The sequence below is a fragment of the Egretta garzetta genome, unplaced genomic scaffold (assembly GCF_000687185.1).
Source record: "Egretta garzetta isolate BGI_Z169 unplaced genomic scaffold, ASM68718v1 scaffold133, whole genome shotgun sequence".
NCBI lineage: Eukaryota > Metazoa > Chordata > Aves > Pelecaniformes > Ardeidae > Egretta > Egretta garzetta.
Window position 1 is genome coordinate 1,986,554 of NW_009259111.1, and position 20,457 is coordinate 2,007,010.

Consider the following 20,457-nt stretch of genomic DNA (forward strand, 5'->3'; position numbering starts at 1 on the left):
TAGATTTTCCCTTTCCCTTTTTTTTTTTTTTCCCCTAAATGGGCTTTTGTATCAAGGATTCTGAAGACCGGCCAGCTAAGCTCACTCACAATATGCCAGGGCTATCATTTGAAAAACATAACTGGAATTGTTTAGCAGACTGATGCTCTACTTAAATACAGCTTAATTAGAACAAGACTGGAAATTTGTTATGTAAAAAGGGCCAATAATTGCAAATTTGTTGACTCAACCATGGTTAAAAAAAAAAAAGTAAATTCAAGTGACCTGGGTTTAAACTCATCTGAAAAATCAAGTCAGAGAAAATAAGCAACGTATCTCACAGATGAAGTAATTACTTAATTAGCGACAGTAAAGTAACTGGCATCTCATCAGTTTGCTGTTTAAACAGCAAACGAGGCATTATCATGTATATCTGGCAAACAGGTCTCGGTGAGTTGAGAGATATATCTGTGACAAAAGATAACTGCTAATAACAGGAGCCGCTTCGCATTCAACGTAAGAGAGAGTAAAAGCTGAAAAAATATTTCAGAAGCATCTCAATTATTTTGTGACAGCTAAAACAAGCATTTTTTTTAATGCCATCATGCCTTGAAGACAAAGCCATGCTCCTTCTGCCTGCCCCAAGATGTCTGCCTGTTGCATTTAAAAACTTACAGGTTATTTCACGATGAATTAATGTGAGTTATCTTCAACCTCGTCCTGATGACTTAATAACAAACGACTTCTATGCAGCCAGTGCAGAACTAGAGGTTGAAGACCGCTTCTTTGAAACCTAAAATATATCGAAACCTTGGCCAAGGGAATAGTACTTTGTAAAATCTGCACCGTGGGGTGCCTATAAAGAAGAACTTGCTGGGTCATAAATACCAGCGTGGTAATGAGTCCACAAAAAAATGTTGGTTCAACTACTTTATCTGTCCTCTTCTTTTGTACATGGTGTAGGAAACGCCTGGCATTTAACCAACGTCAAAGCCAGCCAGATCAGATTCTGTTACCTGCAGCAAGAGCTGCATTAAACTGCTTATACAAATCCCACATGTCCAATGCGCAGGATGCAAACCCCACCCTATGCAACAACATTTTTTAAAAAATCACAAAGTTTGTGCTGGGGCCAATGTGTCACGTGAGGACACCACCACCACCACTAAGGGCAACAGATGTAGCCCAGGCTGAGGGAGGTAACCCAGTTTCCACCACCCTTCCTCCGCCTTCTGATTTAATTCACCCAGCTGGAAGCCTCACTCTGCGGGTATTCAGAAACTGGGAGGCAGTTCCAACCCCTGGGCCTGTGCACGTGCAATCTCATGCAAACTATTTATTCACATTCCCCAGCTACGTTTACTTTCACCCAGCACTCATAAAACCCGGTCTCCACTTCTGTGCATTTTCTCTGGTTAGGCTAACCCAGCCACGGTGCTTGCGCAAGATCGAGCACAATGTGGCTCCAGCTTTGACAAAGCATTTCTGATGCCCTTCAGCACCAGCTGAGGGATGTGCAGTCACACAAAGTGATGGAGCTTTGCCTTGCTTTTACAGCAAAATGTTGCTGGATAGGGCTGCTAAAAATCTTGTCTGTTCTAGGAAGGGGGATGAGCAGGCTCAGAACTAGTTAAACTACATACACTTCTGCCCTAGCCTCACATTTCAACGTGGAAGTCTCAATTACAGATGACAATTTCTATTAAGGGAAAAAAATACACAGAGCACACACAAAAAAAAAAAAAAAAAAAAAAAAGGTTTCTGGATCTGGCAGGTCTTGGGCAGAAATCCCAGCCCCATGCGAGCAGCCGCCTTGTTGCTGCTCACGAGGGCTTGACCTGCGGGGAGGGGGGGAAGCCTCCGTTGCCATCCATCACTGAATCTTTCAGATAGCTTGTTCTCAGAAGAAAAGCAATTAATCTGGAAGCTTGCAAAAAGCAAGGAGCAGCACAATGGTCGTGCTTTGGCACGACTGCATGAGTATGACACATTTGGACAAAAAAGACTTTTTTTTCCCCCCTCCTACAAGTGCCTCAGGGAATTCCGCTTCCTCCAGTAACTCCTGCAATCTGCATAAAGCTATTTTTTGCCACAGGCGCTCAGCGCCGTGTGACTGAGCGCTCTGGAGTAACACTTCTCGCTAACACTTATTCTTGGCTACCAAAGAGCCACCCAGGGGCTGGCTCATAAAACAGGCCCAAACCGGGGGGAAAAGCCCAGGACTGGCTTCCCCCAGGCTCCGCAACGGCCCGAGAGCAACGGACGGCCCATCTGCCGCAGACACCTCGCCTGGCGTCCCAGGCAGCTCCGCTACAGGGAGCGCAGCGCGGTTCCAGCGATGGCCGCAATGTGAACCGGGGAGCCGGGCTGCCTGCCCACCCGTCCGTGGGGCTGCTGAAGGCACGGAGCCTATTCCTCACAGTGCCAGCTCCAGGGAACAAGATCTCATTTCCAGATGAGAGTAATGCTTTCTGATGGGTGCCTTGAGTCAGGAAGCAGGAATAAGGTGTATATATTCAATTAAATAGAACCTAGAAATTGAGGTAATCAAAAAATGCGAGGGGATTATGCCTCGCAGCACCTAGCAAGGCAGATGAATATGATACATATTGGCAGGCAGAGGGGAAAAAAAAAAGAATGCATGGGCAGGGTTTGAGGCAGGGGAGCTACCTAAGCCTACGGCAGCTGAATGCACAAGTAGGGTTTGGTTGCGTGTTTGGGAGGAGGGTCCCCCATTCCCTCTACCCTTTGGTAACAGGCATTTTGAGAGTGGGGGACAGGAAAGGCGGGCGAATGCCACCAGCACCTCTCCCCACCCGATTTCCTAATCGAGGTGCTGGTCTTTTCTGTGTATTTCCTTTGAAACAAGTTCTCAGGATGCAGGCAGCACTCCCACCCAGCCAGATTTCACAGCAAAGGACAGGGCTGGAGAGCAGAGAGCAGTCTGTAGCTCTGCACATAAGCACAGGAGGAAATTTGGAACGAGCTGAGCCTGTTCCAGCCTCTGGCACCAGGTCCTCGGAAGATGGCTTTGCTGGCAACATCTGCACTGCTACACATGGCGGTCACTATTTGATGGTGCTTCTTCCTGCTCGTGCTCTATTTTAGATGGCGTGATTAAAAGAAAAAAAAAGAAAAAAAAAAAAGATAAAAAAGAGAGACAAGCTCATGTTCTGCATACCTTACAGCTGATACCTTTGTTTCTGTATTGACAGAGACCATGTGTCCTGGGAACAGAGGAACTATTCATAGCATAGTATTGCAAAGAAGAGTCCCAGTATGCACAGTTCCCTCCCTTTGGGGCAAGAGTTCATTTAAAAACAAGCTTCTCCTGGGGTGACAGTACATGCAATGTAAGAAGGGAGCAAAGAGTGGGGCCAGCATGGTCCCGAGACCTAAGGAGCATTTCCACCCAAAGCAGGCCTTCCTGGGAGAGCACCATCAGGTGCCATCAGCAGCACGCTGTCAGTTACTCAGCACTACAAAATCATATTATTTCAGATTAAACGTAAAAAATAAGACGTGCAAGTCTGCCATCTCCAACAGTGCCCAGTCCTGGGTGTTTTGGAGAGACATCAAGGGATCCTCCCTCCCATGCACTCTACCATACAGCATCTTATGCTGGGCAGGTGCTTCGTGGTGCTCCCCTGGAGCAGCTCCTGGCGCTCCCTCAGCCCCACAGGGGCTCACTGAGCGTTTCCAGTTACTGCCACCCACGGAGCTGGGCTGCTGGCACAGGGAATGCTGCTCCTCCTCCTCCTCCTCTTCCTCCTCCTCCTTCTCATCCTCCTCGTCTTACCCAGGCCAAGGCAGGCGGGGGAGCGTGGCTCTACAAGCTGTGACACAGTGACATCTCTATCCTTATGAACTAGAGCTTATTTCTGAAATGAAACTAATTTGGTTTGCTCTTTTAAAGAAAATAATCTTACTTGGTATTTTAAAATATTTTTAATTAAAAGAATAAAAGGATTACTTTTTACCACTAACTAATCAAGAAGTATTTATAATTTTAAAAAAAAAAAAAACAACCAAAAGAAGGTCAGTCATTGTGTAAATCTCCTCTACTAGAGAGACGCCTGGCTGCAACCCTACCATTGCACATGCAAGGCTTTCAGCAAAGCTGGGCTCGCTGTACAACCACCATGAGGTAATACTGTTTCAGAACATGATTAATATCTCAAAATAACAGCTCATGTTGCCCTGGCCAGCTGTCAGGTAATTTGCTAGTAAGACAGCACAGATGTAATTTGGAAGGCGACTGAATCCTCCACGCGACAGCTCAGGCAGGAGTTAAACCAGGTGAATGGCTGTGAAGGTCCACCCTCGCTTGCTCTAGCCTTGTCCACTGCTAAGGTGCTACAAAAATAAAACCTGATTTTTTTTATGGTGGTCCATCACCAGGGGCATAAGAGCAGTAAAACTAGAAAGAAAAGACAAGACGGTAAAGTAGCAGAAAAAAGGAATATGAAGGAGCAGACTTGAAAGAGATGTAAGAAAACAAACCATCTTCCTAATCTTCACGTATTTTTAAAAGGGTATTTCCTGCACAAACACCTTTCCAGACTGAGGGATGAGAATATAGTTTTGGCTAAAAAGAAAAGGCTCATCTAATGTCCCTAGAAGTCTCCTAAGATACCCAGAGGGTGACTGAAAAGCACGGAAGGAAAGGTAAAGTTCACGGTTACAGGACAGGCAAGAAGGCAGAGACAGCATGGAGCATGCCGGCAGCTCTCAGGGAGCATCACAGTGTGAACTTCGCTGTAAACGTCGAATTCTAGAGAATCCTCATCTACCAGCATCCGATAAGAAACATCCCTCCTACTCCTGGGCGAATGAATGACGGGGAGCGGCAGGATGCCTTCAGCAACCAAATTCCCTAGAACACACTGGATAACACTTGCGTCCTCAGCCATGTTCTGTGTCTCACATTATGAGGTATTTCTCTTTATAAATCCATAGATCAGAGTACCCATGAGCCCACCTGGGGCCAGGGTAGAGAGCACAAAGCCGCAGTTAAATGTCAGCCCACAAGGCTGTAACTAAACCAAAGCTGAACTCAAATTTAAACAAATAGGTACCTCCTCAGCGAGGTGTTCCGCTGGTAGGCTTTGCTCTTCTCAATTCTGGCAGAGCCAGGCAGCGAGGCCGCCTTGATGCAGAACATTCAGGTGAAGGTGAATTTTCAGTCATTCTAACAAGCACTTAAGAACAGCCTCACCGTATCACAGTCAGTGGGATCTGAGTACATATTTGAATGGTTCAGTGCATAGGGATGGGGTTTTCAGTTGTTTCAAACACAAAAAAAAATAAGTTACAGCTTACAGACCTGCTGTAACTTATGCATGGAAAAATTTGACAGTGCCTAAGTTATAACGGTGCACAAGTTATAACTTAGAGATCTCCTGTAACTTATGCATAGAAAAATTTAATGGTACATGTGGACAGAATCCAAGTAATATTAGAAAACTTTTTGCATAATTTCTGAACCATATTAAAAGCCTGAATCTTAGATATTTCAGAAAAGGCTCGTTAAAAGGCTCCAGTATTGTTCTCTGCTAAATAACCTGTTTTATCACTCCCTCTCTCCTTGCCTATTCTTATCAAAGTCACCTACCCTGACTTTCCAACTACCTACACAAGAGTGGTGAAGAGAAACTCAGTAAAAAAATCAATTCTCTTTTCAGCACTGACATGCATTATTTCATTTACCGTACACACAACTCAGAATTTATGTTCAGCTGCACCGTGATTGAGATGACATCAAAAAAAGTAAACTCAGATATTACAGCTGTAGAAAAAGAGAAACCATGTGATAAAGAAGCCAGAGCCCTGCAAATGCACTCGAAGCCTCATGCCACTACGGGAGCATCACACTGCTACTGGGGGCACAAGCACCCGTGTGCCACTGAGTACGCAGGAGTAATAAAACGCATCAAAACACTGCATAAAAAGCTTCTCTTTGTGACGGAGTCTGGACCAACCAACCAGCCAGGAAGGTAACTGATAAGATGCAAACTAATATTCTTTGCAATGTTGTTCTCTGCAAGATTCCCAAGATCCACAGAGAAGGGACTTAGGCACGTATTTCAAATCATGCAGACAATCCCCCAGTTTAATGGGGGCAAAGTGAAAGCTAAGAGAGATAATTGCCGACGCCAAAAAATCCAGCCAAGTCAAACAAGCTTCCTCTAACAAGCGGGTTTATCGCAGCAGGAACAGCACTCAGCATCACCCTGCACCCACGATCCGGGGAGGTTCCCACGGCACAGCTCCCCCAGGCTCAGCGGGAAAGCTTCACACAGGACGAGCAGACAAAACACAGAAGAGCACCCATACAAGCTAATCAATGATGAGAGGTTCCCTAAACAACTGCATTTTTGTGTATGGAGATGGGAACAGGCACAACTTGTCTCCCACACATACAGCATCCTTACATTTGACTCTGAATTCAGCATCTCACTGGATAACGTTAGCAAATCTACAGCACAATCAAGGCAACAGGAAAGCCTCGCTGCAATGGATAAGAAAAAAAAATGCTTCTGCTTTTGTAGACATTTTACCCTAATTACATTTTAAAGCAACCTGTTACTCCATACAGATTTTCCAGTGAATGCATCAAATGTACATGATGTATGGTAAAGACACTACAGCGAAAATAGTTTGGTCACCATGTGTGAGCTTCAATTGCCTGCCCAGGCACAGACACATTCGTTCGGGATGCCTGCAGTCCCAGCCTGCCTAGGAGGGGGCCTCTTGGACAAGTTTTGGTTTCACTGGCTTGGGAGCAGAAGAGTGGCTGCACACAGCAAGGCCAGCGTTTCTTCTTGCCTTATCAGCGGCCAAGAGCCGATGCCCACAGGAGACAGTAAGTGTCAGGAAAATACCACTGCCTTTCCTCCCAGCCTCCCAAGCAAAAGACAGCGAACTTGCATTTAATGATACCATATCTAAGATGATGTATTTAATAATCCCTGCAGTCAGACTGAAGCTCAACCCTAGGAGCTCCAAAAATCATGAACAGAACAGACTCCCTTGCAAAGAGCAGCCCACCTGTGCCAGGAGCCGACGGGAGGAGCCCACCTTCACAGAAGGTACAGCTCAGACACCAACAAAAGCAATGTAATGTTATATGGTTACTCATTATTTTTCATAAGAGATAGCAAATAACATCTGCGTGATACAACTCCTTCCATGTACAACTGGACAGTGACAGCAAAAGCTCTGCCTTTCGACAGGTCTGGAACATTTAACCTCAGCTCTGATTTAAGGCCAGTTCACATTTTTTGGTCCAAAATTCATTTTCTTGCTATATATACACGCATATATTCCAAGCACGAGTAAATTGCCTTGGGTCTCAGTTCACTCATTGCTTCGAGAATCTTTTTACGTTTGCAGAAGGATGCATGAAAGTAGCCCAGAGTCTGATATGACCATCTTTGACTGTAGTATTCGACATCCCGTGCGCCTCAAGCTAATCCTCTTACTGCAATTAGCAGAACAGAAGGGTTGTAAGGAGGGACTTAAACGGGCTTTGTCCTCGGCCTGGGTTCATAGCCCAGGACGGCTCCTACGCTTCTTGTGTGAGTGGCCCAAACTGAATTTCGAAATCTCCATTAATTAAATACATTTAAGGAAGAGGAGAAGAAAAATAAAGCACGCCAGAGAGAAAAAGAATATACTGTGTGCGCTCAGGATGAAAGGAGTGAAATTTCAGGTGGTGGTGGCGTGGGTGATGCATTTACTGGGAAAAGGTGGCGGTGTGCCTGTGCACACTGAAGAACACACCTGGGAAGCAAAACACTGCTGCCATCAGTGTCCAGGGCAAAATCACAGCTTCCAAGAGAAGGTGACACTTAGTTATCAGCATCTGGATTTTAGTCCTGTTTGAAGCACAGTACATCATGCAAGGAGAGCTGCCACAAATACCTTAAAGGCTTCTGCTCACACAGTTTGTTGGAGCCCAGCTCCAGTCCCATTGCTTCCCAGATCCCTCTCAATATTTGCCTATCACTCACTCGTCGCTAGTAAGAGCAGACTATAAACTGTTCATTATTTAGAAGGCTTCATCTTCAGAAAGCTGTATCGCCCAGGTTAGCTCTTCTGAGATTCATTTAGACCCATCTAATTAAAACCAAATCCACTGACCACATACGCCATTCTTGGTAGCCACCAGTGCTTCACATGCACACAAAAATCAACTTAGCTGCTCTATGGTGAGACACAGCAGCCGCTTCGTTACGAACAGCTACCAGTTTCCCTACCAGCCCTTCTCTATTTCCTCCTTCAAATTTATCTGCGCCTTCCCACCAAGAAGTCTGTTCAGGTCTGAACGCGCTGTTTCACGATACAGATGATAACTTCATTCTGGTAATAGTTCAAAACTATCAGATCCTGTTATGAAGCCCAAGTTTCGTTACTTCTTCCTAAAGCTAGCCAAGTTATATTAAAAAGTAGAACACTTAATTTGTTCCACCAAAGATGTTAAAAAATATGACGGAGTGAGAAATTAACTTTAACCAGCAACTTCAGCTTGGGAAAGCCCATACAGTCACACTTCAATAGTACTCGAGGGGGAATCAAGAGAGGAATGAAGTGCAAATGCAGTTTTATATTAGGAAACGGAGCAGCCTGCAGCCAGGCGAAGCAGCCTGCGTTGAGCCGGCCTCTCCCGAAACGACTGTCTGATGAACATCTCTTGTCGAGTCCCTCTGGACAGCTTCCTCACGTGGCCTCAGACTGGCAAAGAAGCAGCTCGCCCAGCTCGCCGGAGCACCTTTAAATGGCCAGGCAAATGCCCTGTGTTCTGCTAGGATTTTAGGTTACAGCTCTGCAAAATAACCTGCAAGAACATACATAGGAAAGCCACATTAAGCGTTAAGGAATTGGCTTTGGTACTTCAGGAGTCCCAGCAGAAGATGTTTGAACAGGATTTTTGAGTAGGATTTTCAAGTTGGAAAAGTTGAACTTGAAGAGATATGTTTTAGAGGATTGCCAGCAAACTCTGCAAAGACAGGAGGGAATCTAGGGCTTGCACAATTGTCCACAGGGGCTATAAGGAACATTCCATCCTGCAAAACATAGCTGCTCGTGCTCACAGACAGCACAAATGTGCAGCATGAAGGAGGAGGATGCTTGTGGCGCATGAAACCATGAGATTTCAAAATAAAGTGGACTTAAACAGAAGAGCACTGTCTCTGGAATAGCAGCATCTAAGCACGACTGGAAGACTACTGCTACGCATCTTGTCTGTCTAAGGACACAGAAACTGGTGCAGGCATCTGAACTGATGCATTTATCTGAATAGCAAGCAATGGGATGCTTGCCACAGCGTGGCAGAGTCCCGCTACCATAACATGACAGAGCACCGGTAGGGTGAAAGGAATCAAACACACATCACAGCATGCTTATAAAAACAAGGAATTAAAACTTTTTTTCCAAGTGAGGTAACTTACCTGGCTGATCGTCCATGTAGTAGACTCCTAGAGACAAATTACAATTTAAAAAAAAATACTTCGGAAATTGATTTTGAGCTAATTGGTTGTCATTTTACGCTTCAAAGACCTGCACTCTTCTGGGAGCATCTTTGTTTTCACAGCAATTGAAGTCATCCCCTGTTCTTGACCTCAGCATTGAAGCATTTCAGCTATATCCAAGTGTTCACCAACATCCCTTGCTTTCAGAGAGACAGGTGATTGCTGGCAGAACTCAGTCTGGTCACCTCAAAGCCCCATGATACACTCATTTTTCACAGACACAAAGAATAAACAAACCTCAACAGGTATAAATTGACATTATTTGCTGGCCTGGGGCATTCGGGGTTAGTCGGGGCACCAGGGATGCTTTTCTGTGTGAACAGCAAGCCTTCCCCCCTCCATGGACTGCGGGCTCTGCTCACCAGGATGCCTCCGAGACGGGCAGTGCCCCATGCCTGCTGGAAGGTCTGTGCTTGCCACCAGCCAGGAGCTCAAAGCCAAAGGCAACAGGCTTTAGGATGCCAGAAAGATAAACCAGATGCTGTTTCAACCTTCTCTAGGAGGTGATGGCTATGGATATACTGAAACAAAGAGGTGCTTGTTAACTTGATGAACATGATCGTGTCAGGCTATGGTTTTAGCCCAGTGACATTCGAAGTGGACTGATGGACCTTACCTACTTTGGTTTAAAAAAAAAAAAAAAAAAAAAAAAAAAGAAAGAATCAGCTTTGGCCTTTGCAAAGAACAGAATGAACTGAATATTAATTTTTTTTCTCTTCTTGCAGAAACACCCCCTAAAATCAGTGATGAACAAGCTTCTCCAGATCCCATCAGCCTGCCCCAGCCCCGGCACCGCCGCTTGCCAGCCGGCTGCATGGCCAGCGCCCGCCACGTGCCATGGTGTCACCAGCCAGGATTGCTCCTCTGTCCCGATCCATTTCCAAAGGGGGAAAAAGCCCTCGCTGTTGGTTTTCAGCCATGAGCATTGTTTCTCAGACTTGCATTAGTAGTGACATTTACACAAATTACGTATTGGCGAGAGGAAGGTTTTTCTTTTTATGATAATGCAGATGACGAGAGATGTGGTTGGTTTTTCTTTGAGATATAAACTAATTCTGAAAGCTGCAGCGAGAGCACAGAGCATCTGATAGCTTAGAGCTGCGATGCTTGATCTTCCTTGTAAGGCACACATATTCAGGCGCAGGAGAGGCCGGCAATTTTGTGCCCCAGCACTGGAGACGAGGCGCTTGGCATGTATTTCAGACACAGTGACAAAAGGCATTCACACAGAGCATGCAATAAGACCAAAGAATAAGGAGAGAGAAAAGCACTGATAGGAGATACCAGAGCAGCATTTCTTATGGCGTATCACATGCCGTTCTCTTTACGGCCATGTATGCTGGTTTCCTATCACCCCTTCTACCCTGAAGAAATGCTTGAGTTGCCTTCACGGTTCAAGAGAAACCCTGAATGCAGGTTTTAAGCATAAAGCTTTACAGAAGCTTTGGAACATTTATGGAGGTCTACAACTGTAGTGACAAGAGATATGTATATTTTGTTTCTATTTTTCTCTCCATCTTCTTCTAAAAGAAGCCTTGTCTCAAAATTTGTTAATGGGAATTTGTTAATGAGCTCTCGGACCGTGAAGAAAGATGACTATCAACACAATGCTGAGACAGTTTGCTATACTGCCCTTCACTCTTCGTATTTAGAGACTGTACTGCTCACCCCACATGTGCAAAAAGCAAAATTTAGTTTTAATAGCATGCCTTCTAAAAGTAGTTTAAACTTAAGAACTCCTGCTAGGCTTCCAAAAAAAAAAAACCATACAAAAAAGATATTTCTGTCTTTATACTAGAATTACAGCTAAACATGTAGGGGGCAGCAGTAGTTGGCAACAGCATTTATTCCACATTTCACTTCAGTAGCCCCCTACCAGACGCGATGGATGGAAGCAGGTTTATATGGTGTGATAATACCTTTAACCGCTGAAGTTCTCCGCTTCCTTTCACTGGTATTTGAGAGAAGCAGTATCACTGATACTGAGCCAAAACCAGAGATAGCCAGAGCTAAATTTCAGGTGAAGGAAATCTAGCGTTGATGAGGAGGCAGCCACTAAACAGGGGAATTGTCTTTTTGAGGTTTGTTGATGTGGATTTCAGGGGCCACAGTCCAATTCTCAATAGAGAGCACAAAGTCCCACGCTGCCGTCCCTGTGAGCAGGGCCACAGACAGCTGCAGATGGGCTGCCAAATGTTACACACCAGTGAGCCCATTGATGGCTATGGCCCAGCATGTGCACTTCTACATAAAAAGTAGAGAATGAAATGACCGATAGCACACAAGTGGTGTCTTCCAAGCTGAGTTAAGTCACTGAAGTGATGGGCTCCTTCTTACTGTAAACTCTTAACTAACGTGTTACGTACTATGTATAAACTGAAGTTCAGCTGTAATATTGGTTCCCCCTTAAAAACTTACCCTTCACTCTCATCACTGAGCTGCTGAGCTGCTGGCCATGACATTTACTGCTCCAACCACAATTACTTATGTTTGTTAGGATTGCAATGCTGTACATGAGCCAAGTAGGTTTAAAATATTTTCTCAGGCTACTTCTGTTCAAGAAACTTTAAAACTTCTTCTTCAGCGAAGTGGAAGCTGAAGTTTCCTCTCTCAGATGTCCCTGCTAGGCTCTCGTAAGCCACCATGCAGTCTCTGGCGAATGCGTGCACCTGGAGGATGCGCCACCAACCACCCGCAAAAGGTTCATCCTGAGCACGGGAGGATGCACATGGACACACCCACAGATCATTCCCAGCGTCCTAACTCGAGGAAGGAAACATTGCTCCTAAACTCCATCTTCTCCTATGTAATTAATATTATGACACTTTATTATGAAAGAAAAGAACAGATTTCCAGCAAACTAAATGCGCAACATTGATACATAGATCCTCATAAGTTTATCCATTACCTGAATGTTTTATTCTGGCTTCACTTGAGGCTTGGCTGATTCTTTTGTCCCATAGAACAATTTCCACTTCTTCTCCCCCCAGGTGCTTTGTCCAATGACAACAGCGATAGAGGTACCTACTCTAGGAGGAAACACGTCAGGACATAAGATGGCAGAGAAGGGCAGTAGTGGCTAAGGGACTCCCTCCTTAATCTGCTTCCTCAACGCGCTACCTCCTCTTAAGAGCAGACTTAGTAATCACCACCAGCAGAGGCCCGGGGCAGCATGTCCCATCTGTCTCCTGACGGCAGAGCTGCAAATGGGGCTTGAGACGGCTCCGCTACCAACGGAGAGAGGAGCTGCTCTTCGGTGCAAAGTGCGCTCCCAGCAGCATGCCTAGGAAGGTAAGGAGCGTGCATGCTTCGTGATTTCACAGCTGCAACTTCAAAGAAGAGAAGGAAAAAGAAATGACAGGTTCCCTAAGAAAGGCCTTTTGGATGAAGTTTGGAGGACAACCCCTATTTACCCATTGATGACAGCATCTCCAGAAAAGATCAAGGTAGAGGAGTTTAAAAACTTTCAAAAATGAGATCTAAGATCGAAACCCTCCAACACCATAACCCAAATACACAGTCATAGCTTTTCAACAAAGAATAAAAAAGGCAAAACAGAAATAGCAGCTTCAAAAGGGAGCCACGAACAACGCTGATACCCAGAATAGACCAAAGAGACAGATCAATAGAAAAAAGTTTTCAACTGTCCTCAACAGTTGAAACATCCTGGGAGTAAGTTCCCCAAAAAATACTTCCAAATGCCAGTAGATAAAACCTACATTAATCACAGTGTGGTAATTCGTGAGCCCAGCATAGTTGCACTAAAGCCCTCCAGGGAAAAAATAGAAAATAAGTACGGAAATGAAGCAAAGAAGATGGGAGGAAAACCGTGAATGTATTGGTCTCAGGAAGAAATGTGAGGAAGGAAGGAAGCAGCTGCGGCTTCCACTGCCTCCACAGCTGGAATTTTGTTCTGGGTTGCTGGTTTTTTTCTTTTTTTTTTTTTTTTAAAAAAAGCAACACTAACATCTTTTTTCATGCATCGGTATAATCTGCAGGTTACCCATTCCTTCTGCTGCAAAACTTTCTACTGCTTCTGCAGAAAACCCTGGACCAGCCGTTTGGTTGTGAGCCTCCTCATAAGAATCACTCATAGTCCCCTGACACCTGAAAAACCTTGCAAATTCATGCTGTCCACTGCTGCCTTGCGCAGTTTTTCCAAACATGTACCGCAGATTCCCAGTCTGCAGTATTTGCCCGTATATTTGATTTCAAACTGGTCTCCTGTGTCCATGGCCTGACCGAATTCTGCATACTTTCCTAAGCTGTACCTTCCCAGAGCTTGGATTCAACTGCACCCATGGTATCAGAGCTCCCTCAAGCCTCCATAAGCACTATTTTTAAATTCAGTGGTCAAATTTGGGTGGCCTTTTTGAGAGTTCATTTTCTATCCATCTGATCCCCAGCTGCTGGAAGTGCTACGAAGGACTCAGGTGGCCCAGCTCATGAGAATGGCTCTTCAGTCTTATACCAGCCAAAACCTAGTCTCCATTTTCACCTTCCTATCACATTAATGACTCTTCTCTCTGAGCTTCCATTTCTGCCAGGGTATGGTGGGAATCGCTAGTAAAACCTCCGCTTGCCACCCCCAATTCCAGAGAGTGCCAGCACGAGGAGGCTTCCGAATACCCCATCTTCTACTGCTCATCTCACTCCTGACACTGGTTGTTTGCAGTAACTGCTTGGCTGCAAGTTGCCTAGAGGAAGTCAACTTCACGCGGCGTTCAAGTCCTACCTGATCAGTGCTGGGTACCACCAGCAACTGCCACGGCACAGAGCAGAGCCCCTTAAAAGTACGATTCCCTGCAAACAGACCATGAACTCCTACAGGAGTGCATCAAACCCAAAGAGAGTACTACATGGTGGGTCTTACACCCACACGGACAACATTTAGAACCCATCAGCCGGGATGGGCAAACGCTTCCTGAAGAGCTCGATGGGAAAGCGCTCTGCTACTCCCCCCGCGGCATCCCCGAGAGTGAGGCGCTGCATGGCCCCAGGCAAAGCTGGGGGGAGGCAGCAAGAGTGCTGACAGGCAATAGCCCACCTGCCAAAACCTCCACCAGCAATGAAAACTAAGAACATGAAGAAGGGCAGGATTGGCTCTGCTCTGGAAGACAAGCATTTCTGCACACCTGGGGGCCATAGATGCGGGGAGCAGGTAGCGCGTTGCTCAGGAGGAAAAGAAACCAAGCAGAAATGAATAGTAGCTGTCCAGAAAACAGCGTATCACCAAAGGCAGAGGGTGAAAAAGCAGCATTATCTTACTCTAGGAATTAGCTGGCTGACTTCAGAAGTCCTGAGTGTTTCTAGGACCTTCACAATATCCCCAGATTGTCTTTAACTTGCTGACTAGCCTCTGCTTTCAGCTGGCAACATTCAGAGTGACAAGGAAATTATCACAGTACTGAAACGGGAGGAAGGCAAAGATGTGCCCGAGGTAAGGCTGACATTTTCAGAAGGCCAACGAGTCAGACTTGGAAATGCCACACGCGATCATTAAAAACCTTTTCATAATGTACCTGTTTCTTTTTCACATACACACTGGTCTAGTTAGGGGGTGGGAAGAAAAGCTTTCCTTTGGTTAGGAGAGCAGCTGATGTGAACTTTGTTGAGCAGTCTCTCCTCATTGCATGGGGCTCCCCTCCCTCACCTTGAGTTTCACAGTCAGCATTTGGACTTGCTCTTCAGTGCACAAACTACCTGCAGGAACGAGCAGTGGCCTTCCTGTAGGGACATCCTGCCCAGCGAGTCTAAGGGAAGGCCGCAATCACAGGCCCAAATGCTGAGATACCCAACGAATGCCGGATAAACCCCACTAGAAAAACGTCCACGTGCTGCACACAGGTGCTGTCACCTGCAAGGCACATGCTTGGCCATTTAGCAGAAAGGGATGCAGCAACTGCCCTCTTTTCCATGGGTTTCTACCATCATGCACCTTATGGAGTCCAGGGGCAATAACCTCCATTTAGTTCCCTTCATCTGATTTAACTGATGATAAGCACTTTTTAAAATTATAGATGCAATTGTATTTATGGGAGGCAGCACCTGGGCCACCGGCCCTGTCCCTCTGTAACTGCAGTGCTGATTCATGGAGGCCAACACCAAGAGAAGAAACCTGGGCATGCATCCAGAGGAGCAGTTGTCGGCTTTTGCACAGCGCTTGGCTGTTCACAGTGCTGCCCTACGTGCCCATGCGGACAGGTACGTGCCCAAACCCCTCCGGGTCCAGGGGAGCAGAGGGGGAGGGACAAGCAAAAAAGCACAGTGACTTCTGCAGGTGACACACTAACAAGTAACAGAGCTAGGAATGGTAAATATTATGGATCCACTCAATAAATAAACATCCGTTATGCTCTCCTTGCTGCCAGCCGATGTTGGAGGAGCCCCAGCCGGAAACACTCCGCCACAGAGCAGCTACCCCAAGAGCAGCTGCGACATTTTGTGGCCACTGGCAAGGAGGAAGAACCCAAGTGTTATTGCTTGGTTCCACAGGACTCTTGTAAACGAGGTAAGCGTCATTAACCCTGTTTTGCAAGCAGCAGAGTTTCTTGCCCAAGGTTACAAGCGTCCCTTGAGGAAGGAGCAAATTAGGTTATTTAACTTGACTAGCAAAGCTCCTACAACCCACTGTGCTGGAGCGCAACTTTCATGAGATCTTGCAATAACTTCACGTTCCTGCCTAAGCCCCAACAAGTAGTCACAGGGCGAGCTCAGTCTGCAGGGGCTCCATGCGACCCTGCTGGTCAGAAAGGCGTCCTGGAGCGGAGCCCAGCGGGCAGAGCCCATGTCCCCAGGCTTCGGCGCGCACCACGGATGCTCAGAGATGCTCAGAACAAGCACCTCTTTCCTCTCCCTCCCTAGCAGAAAGTTCCCCCAAACCTTTCTTCTGTCGCTGCTCAATGAGACCAAAGCTGGGGCAGCAAACACGCTCCAAATACAAGTGACAGCCACCAGGGTTTTGGATACAAAAGAGTCAGCTCCTTCTCCGGTTGTGGGCCTGGGCACAAGAGGGGTGTGGGAGGACAAGCTCAGCATCTGCGAACAACTCTGCACCATTTTTTAGAAAGGGAAGACTGTGAGTAAAAGCAGCGATTCACTCCTCAGCTTCCCAGCACTGAAAAATATATAGAGGATGCAGGCATCGGTTCTTGGAACTTGGATTTATTGGGCAAAAAAATCTCAAAATCTGGGAACTGGCCACCACTGGGCACCGTAATACTGCATTTGCCCCCCCGATGCAGTACGAAAGCCAGGCAGGGTAGGCACACAGCACAGCACGCCTCCGGGTGTAAGGCTAACGAATGGTGATGGGCGACCCCCCTGCCACACTAAGGAAGACTGAAAACCAGAGCAACAGATCGCAAGCAATGCCTAAGGTTACATCAAAAGGCAATAGCAGTGCGAGAAACCATTCAAAAGGAGTTTTTGTGAAATGTCTGGGTTGTTTACTGTAGGGTTAGGACCTCAAAACAGCTGAAACTTGGACTGCATGGGACAGACCTGAGCACTACAGGGTCTCAATGCTGCTGTTTCTGTGGACAGGGCATCAGATGGAAAGCATCCTCTGGGTGGGAGAACACATGCATAAAACCACAGCTTGTTGTGTAACTCAGCTTTGCCTATACATAAACATCATACGTTTTTTTAAAGATTACACCATTCCCATTGCCACCACTGTATGCATCTGTATATATTTTCTGCTGAGGCAGGATGAATGTACTGAAAATGAGTGAAACTCTCTAGATGCACATACAAACCATATAAACCCACACACCTGGGGAGCGGGGGCGACACCGAATATGTGTTTAAGCACTGAAAACCACTTCCAAAGGTTATTTCTTCAGAATATTGTGGTGGCTTGCAGTAATGATTCAGACAGCGCTTAGCACCTGGCTCCATTTCAGGTGTAATATTTACAGACACATAAAGTAAAAGAAAAAAGTATGAAGTTTGTGCCTTTTTTTTTAATCCAGGCTTGAATAACCTGTCAACCAGAATCGTGAATCACATAAAAGCAAAACTAATGCTACAATAATTTCACATTCCCTAGAAGAGGAAAAATACACACACGTAGTTGCATCTTGGTATGAAACGGGGTGTGAATATTTCAGCTGTCTCAGTGAGACACCTAATTCAGCCCCCTCAGCCCCGCGGTACCTGGGCTGCACAGAGCATCCCTCACAGCTTTTGCTTGAAAATATCACTCGTTAGCAACACCCCGGCTCCTGGCCCCTTCCGTTCCCAAGCTTTAGTTTGTATTTGTAGGTGCTGGCTTTGAGCAGGAGTTACTAGAGCTCACCATCCAGAAGTCCAGGCGACCCCTCCAGCAATCAGCTGCCCCGCTCAGGGGAGGGAGCCTGGGCACCTCCGTGCGGGGCCGCTGGGGATCACCCCCAGCCCTGGCGCAGTGGGCTGGAACTGCCCCCCCCTCCTTTCCAGACCAACGCCTGCTCAGCAACAGCAAGCACTGCTGCTTGAGCCGCTGAGAGACCGGGGTGCCTCAAGTGCCTTTCAGACGGCAAAAGCTGGGTTATGCTTTCCTGAAGAGGTCTCCCCGTCTCAGTTTATGTAAACAGCTTACTGGTTTTACAATATCAGGAAGGAAAAAAGAAAACAAACAAACCAACCAACCAAAAAAACCCCCAACAAACCAAAACAAGAGAGACGATACCTGTTGTAACTCCATCTACTGTAAGACATGGTCCTGTTGCTGCCGACACCATCCATCTCTGGCTGGGCTATGGCACTTCCAGCATCGCTTGCCTCCTGCAGGCGCCGGCTGCCGGGCTTGGAAATCAAACACCTGCCTGAAGACGGGCCCACCGCCGGGATGCGGGCGGGGGCCTCCGGCCTGGGCACAAGAGGGGTGTGGGAGGACAAGCTCAGCATCTGCGAACAACTCTGCACCATTTTTTAAAAAGGGAAGACTGTGAGTAAAAGCAGCGATTCACTCCTCAGCTTCCCAGCACTGAAAAATATATAGAGGATGCAGGCATCGGTTCTTGGAACTTGGATTTATTGGGCAAAAAAATCTCAAAATCTGGGAACTGGCCACCACTGGGCACCGTAATACTACATTTGCCCCCCCGATGCAGTACGAAAGCCAGGCAGGGTAGGCACACAGCACAGCACGCCTCCGGGTGTAAGGCTAACGAATGGTGATGGGCGACCCCCCTGCCACACTAAGGAAGACTGAAAACCAGAGCAACAGATCGCAAGCAATGCCTAAGGTTACATCAAAAGGCAATAGCAGTGCGAGAAACCATTCAAAAGGAGTTTTTGTGAAATGTCTGGGTTGTTTACTGTAGGGTTAGGACCTCAAAACAGCTGAAACTTGGACTGCATGGGACAGACCTGAGCACTACAGGGTCTCAATGCTGCTGTTTCTGTGGACAGGGCATCAGATGGAAAGCATCCTCTGGGTGGGAGAACACATGCATAAAACCACAGCTTGTTGTGTAACTCAGCTTTGCCTATACATAAACATCATACGTTTTTTTAAAGATTACACCATTCCCATTGCCACCACTGTATGCATCTGTATATATTTTCTGCTGAGGCAGGATGAATGTACTGAAAATGAGTGAAACTCTCTAGATGCACATACAAACCATATAAACCCACACACCTGGGGAGCGGGGGCGACACCGAATATGTGTTTAAGCACTGAAAACCACTTCCAAAGGTTATTTCTTCAGAATATTGTGGTGGCTTGCAGTAATGATTCAGACAGCGCTTAGCACCTGGCTCCATTTCAGGTGTAATATTTACAGACACATAAAGTAAAAGAAAAAAGTATGAAGTTTGTGCCTTTTTTTTTAATCCAGGCTTGAATAACCTGTCAACCAGAATCGTGAATCACATAAAAGCAAAACTAATGCTACAATAATTTCACATTCCCTAGAAGAGGAAAAATACACACACGTAGTTGCATCTTGGTATGAAACGGGGTGTGAATATTTCAGCTGTCTCAGTGAGACACCTAATTCAGCCCCCTCAGCCCCGCGGTACCGGGGCTGCACAGAGCATCCCTCACAGCTTTTGCTTGAAAATATCACTCGTTAGCAACATCCCGGCTCCCGGCCCCTTCTGTTCCCAAGCTTTAGTTTGTATTTGTAGGTGCTGGCTTTGAGCAGGAGTTACTAGAGCTCACCATCCAGAAGTCCAGGCGACCCCTCCAGCAATCAGCTGCCCCGCTCAGGGGAGGGAGCCTGGGCACCTCCGTGCGGGGCCGCTGGGGGCTGGGGATCACCCCCAGCCCTGGCGCAGCGGGCTGGAACTGCCCCCCCCTCCACCAACGCCTGCTCAGCAACAGCAAGCACTGCTGCTTGAGCCGCTGAGAGACCGGGGTGCCTCAAGTGCCTTTCAGACGGCAAAAGCTGGGTTATGCTTTCCTGAAGAGGGCTCCCCGTCTCAGTTTATGTAAACAGCTTACTGGTTTTACAATATCAGGAAGGAAAAAAGAAAACAAACAAACCAACCAACCAAAAAAACCCCCAACAAACCAAAACAAGAGAGACGATACCTGTTGTAACTCCATCTACTGTAAGACATGGTCCTGTTGCTGCCGACACCATCCATCTCTGGCTGGGCTACGGCACTTCCAGCATCGCTTGCCTCCTGCAGGCGCCGGCTGCCGGGCTTGGAAATCAAACACCTGCCTGAAGACGGGCCCACCGCCGGGATGCGGGCGGGTGCCTCTGGCCTTGCACAGCGGGGCCAAAATTTGCTGCCAAGCGGTGGCTTCGCATCAAGCTCTGGATGCACGGAGCAAACCACTGCCCGCACCGGGGAGGGAGGGAGGGATGAAGGGGCGGGGAGGCTTCCCAGGTCCCTGCCGAGGGGACGGGCGGCAGGATGCTCTCAGCCAGCCGGCAGACAGAAAGGCTCTCAGGTGATAAACTGGAGCAAGGGAGCTAAGCTGCTTAAGAGATATTCAGGG

The 20,457-nt window shown here is 46.9% G+C and overlaps 1 protein-coding gene across 1 annotated transcript in view; it reads right to left on the reverse strand.

The window, feature by feature from the left end:
- Positions 1-18,242, reverse strand: part of TUB (TUB bipartite transcription factor) — a 156,579-nt gene extending 138,337 nt beyond the window's left edge. Inside the window, exon 1 of the mRNA XM_035890990.1 lies at positions 18,187-18,242. Within this exon, the coding sequence (XP_035746883.1) occupies positions 18,187-18,242 (56 nt within the window). The remainder of the gene's footprint in view (positions 1-18,186) is intronic.
- Positions 18,243-20,457: the final 2,215 nt, after the last annotated feature.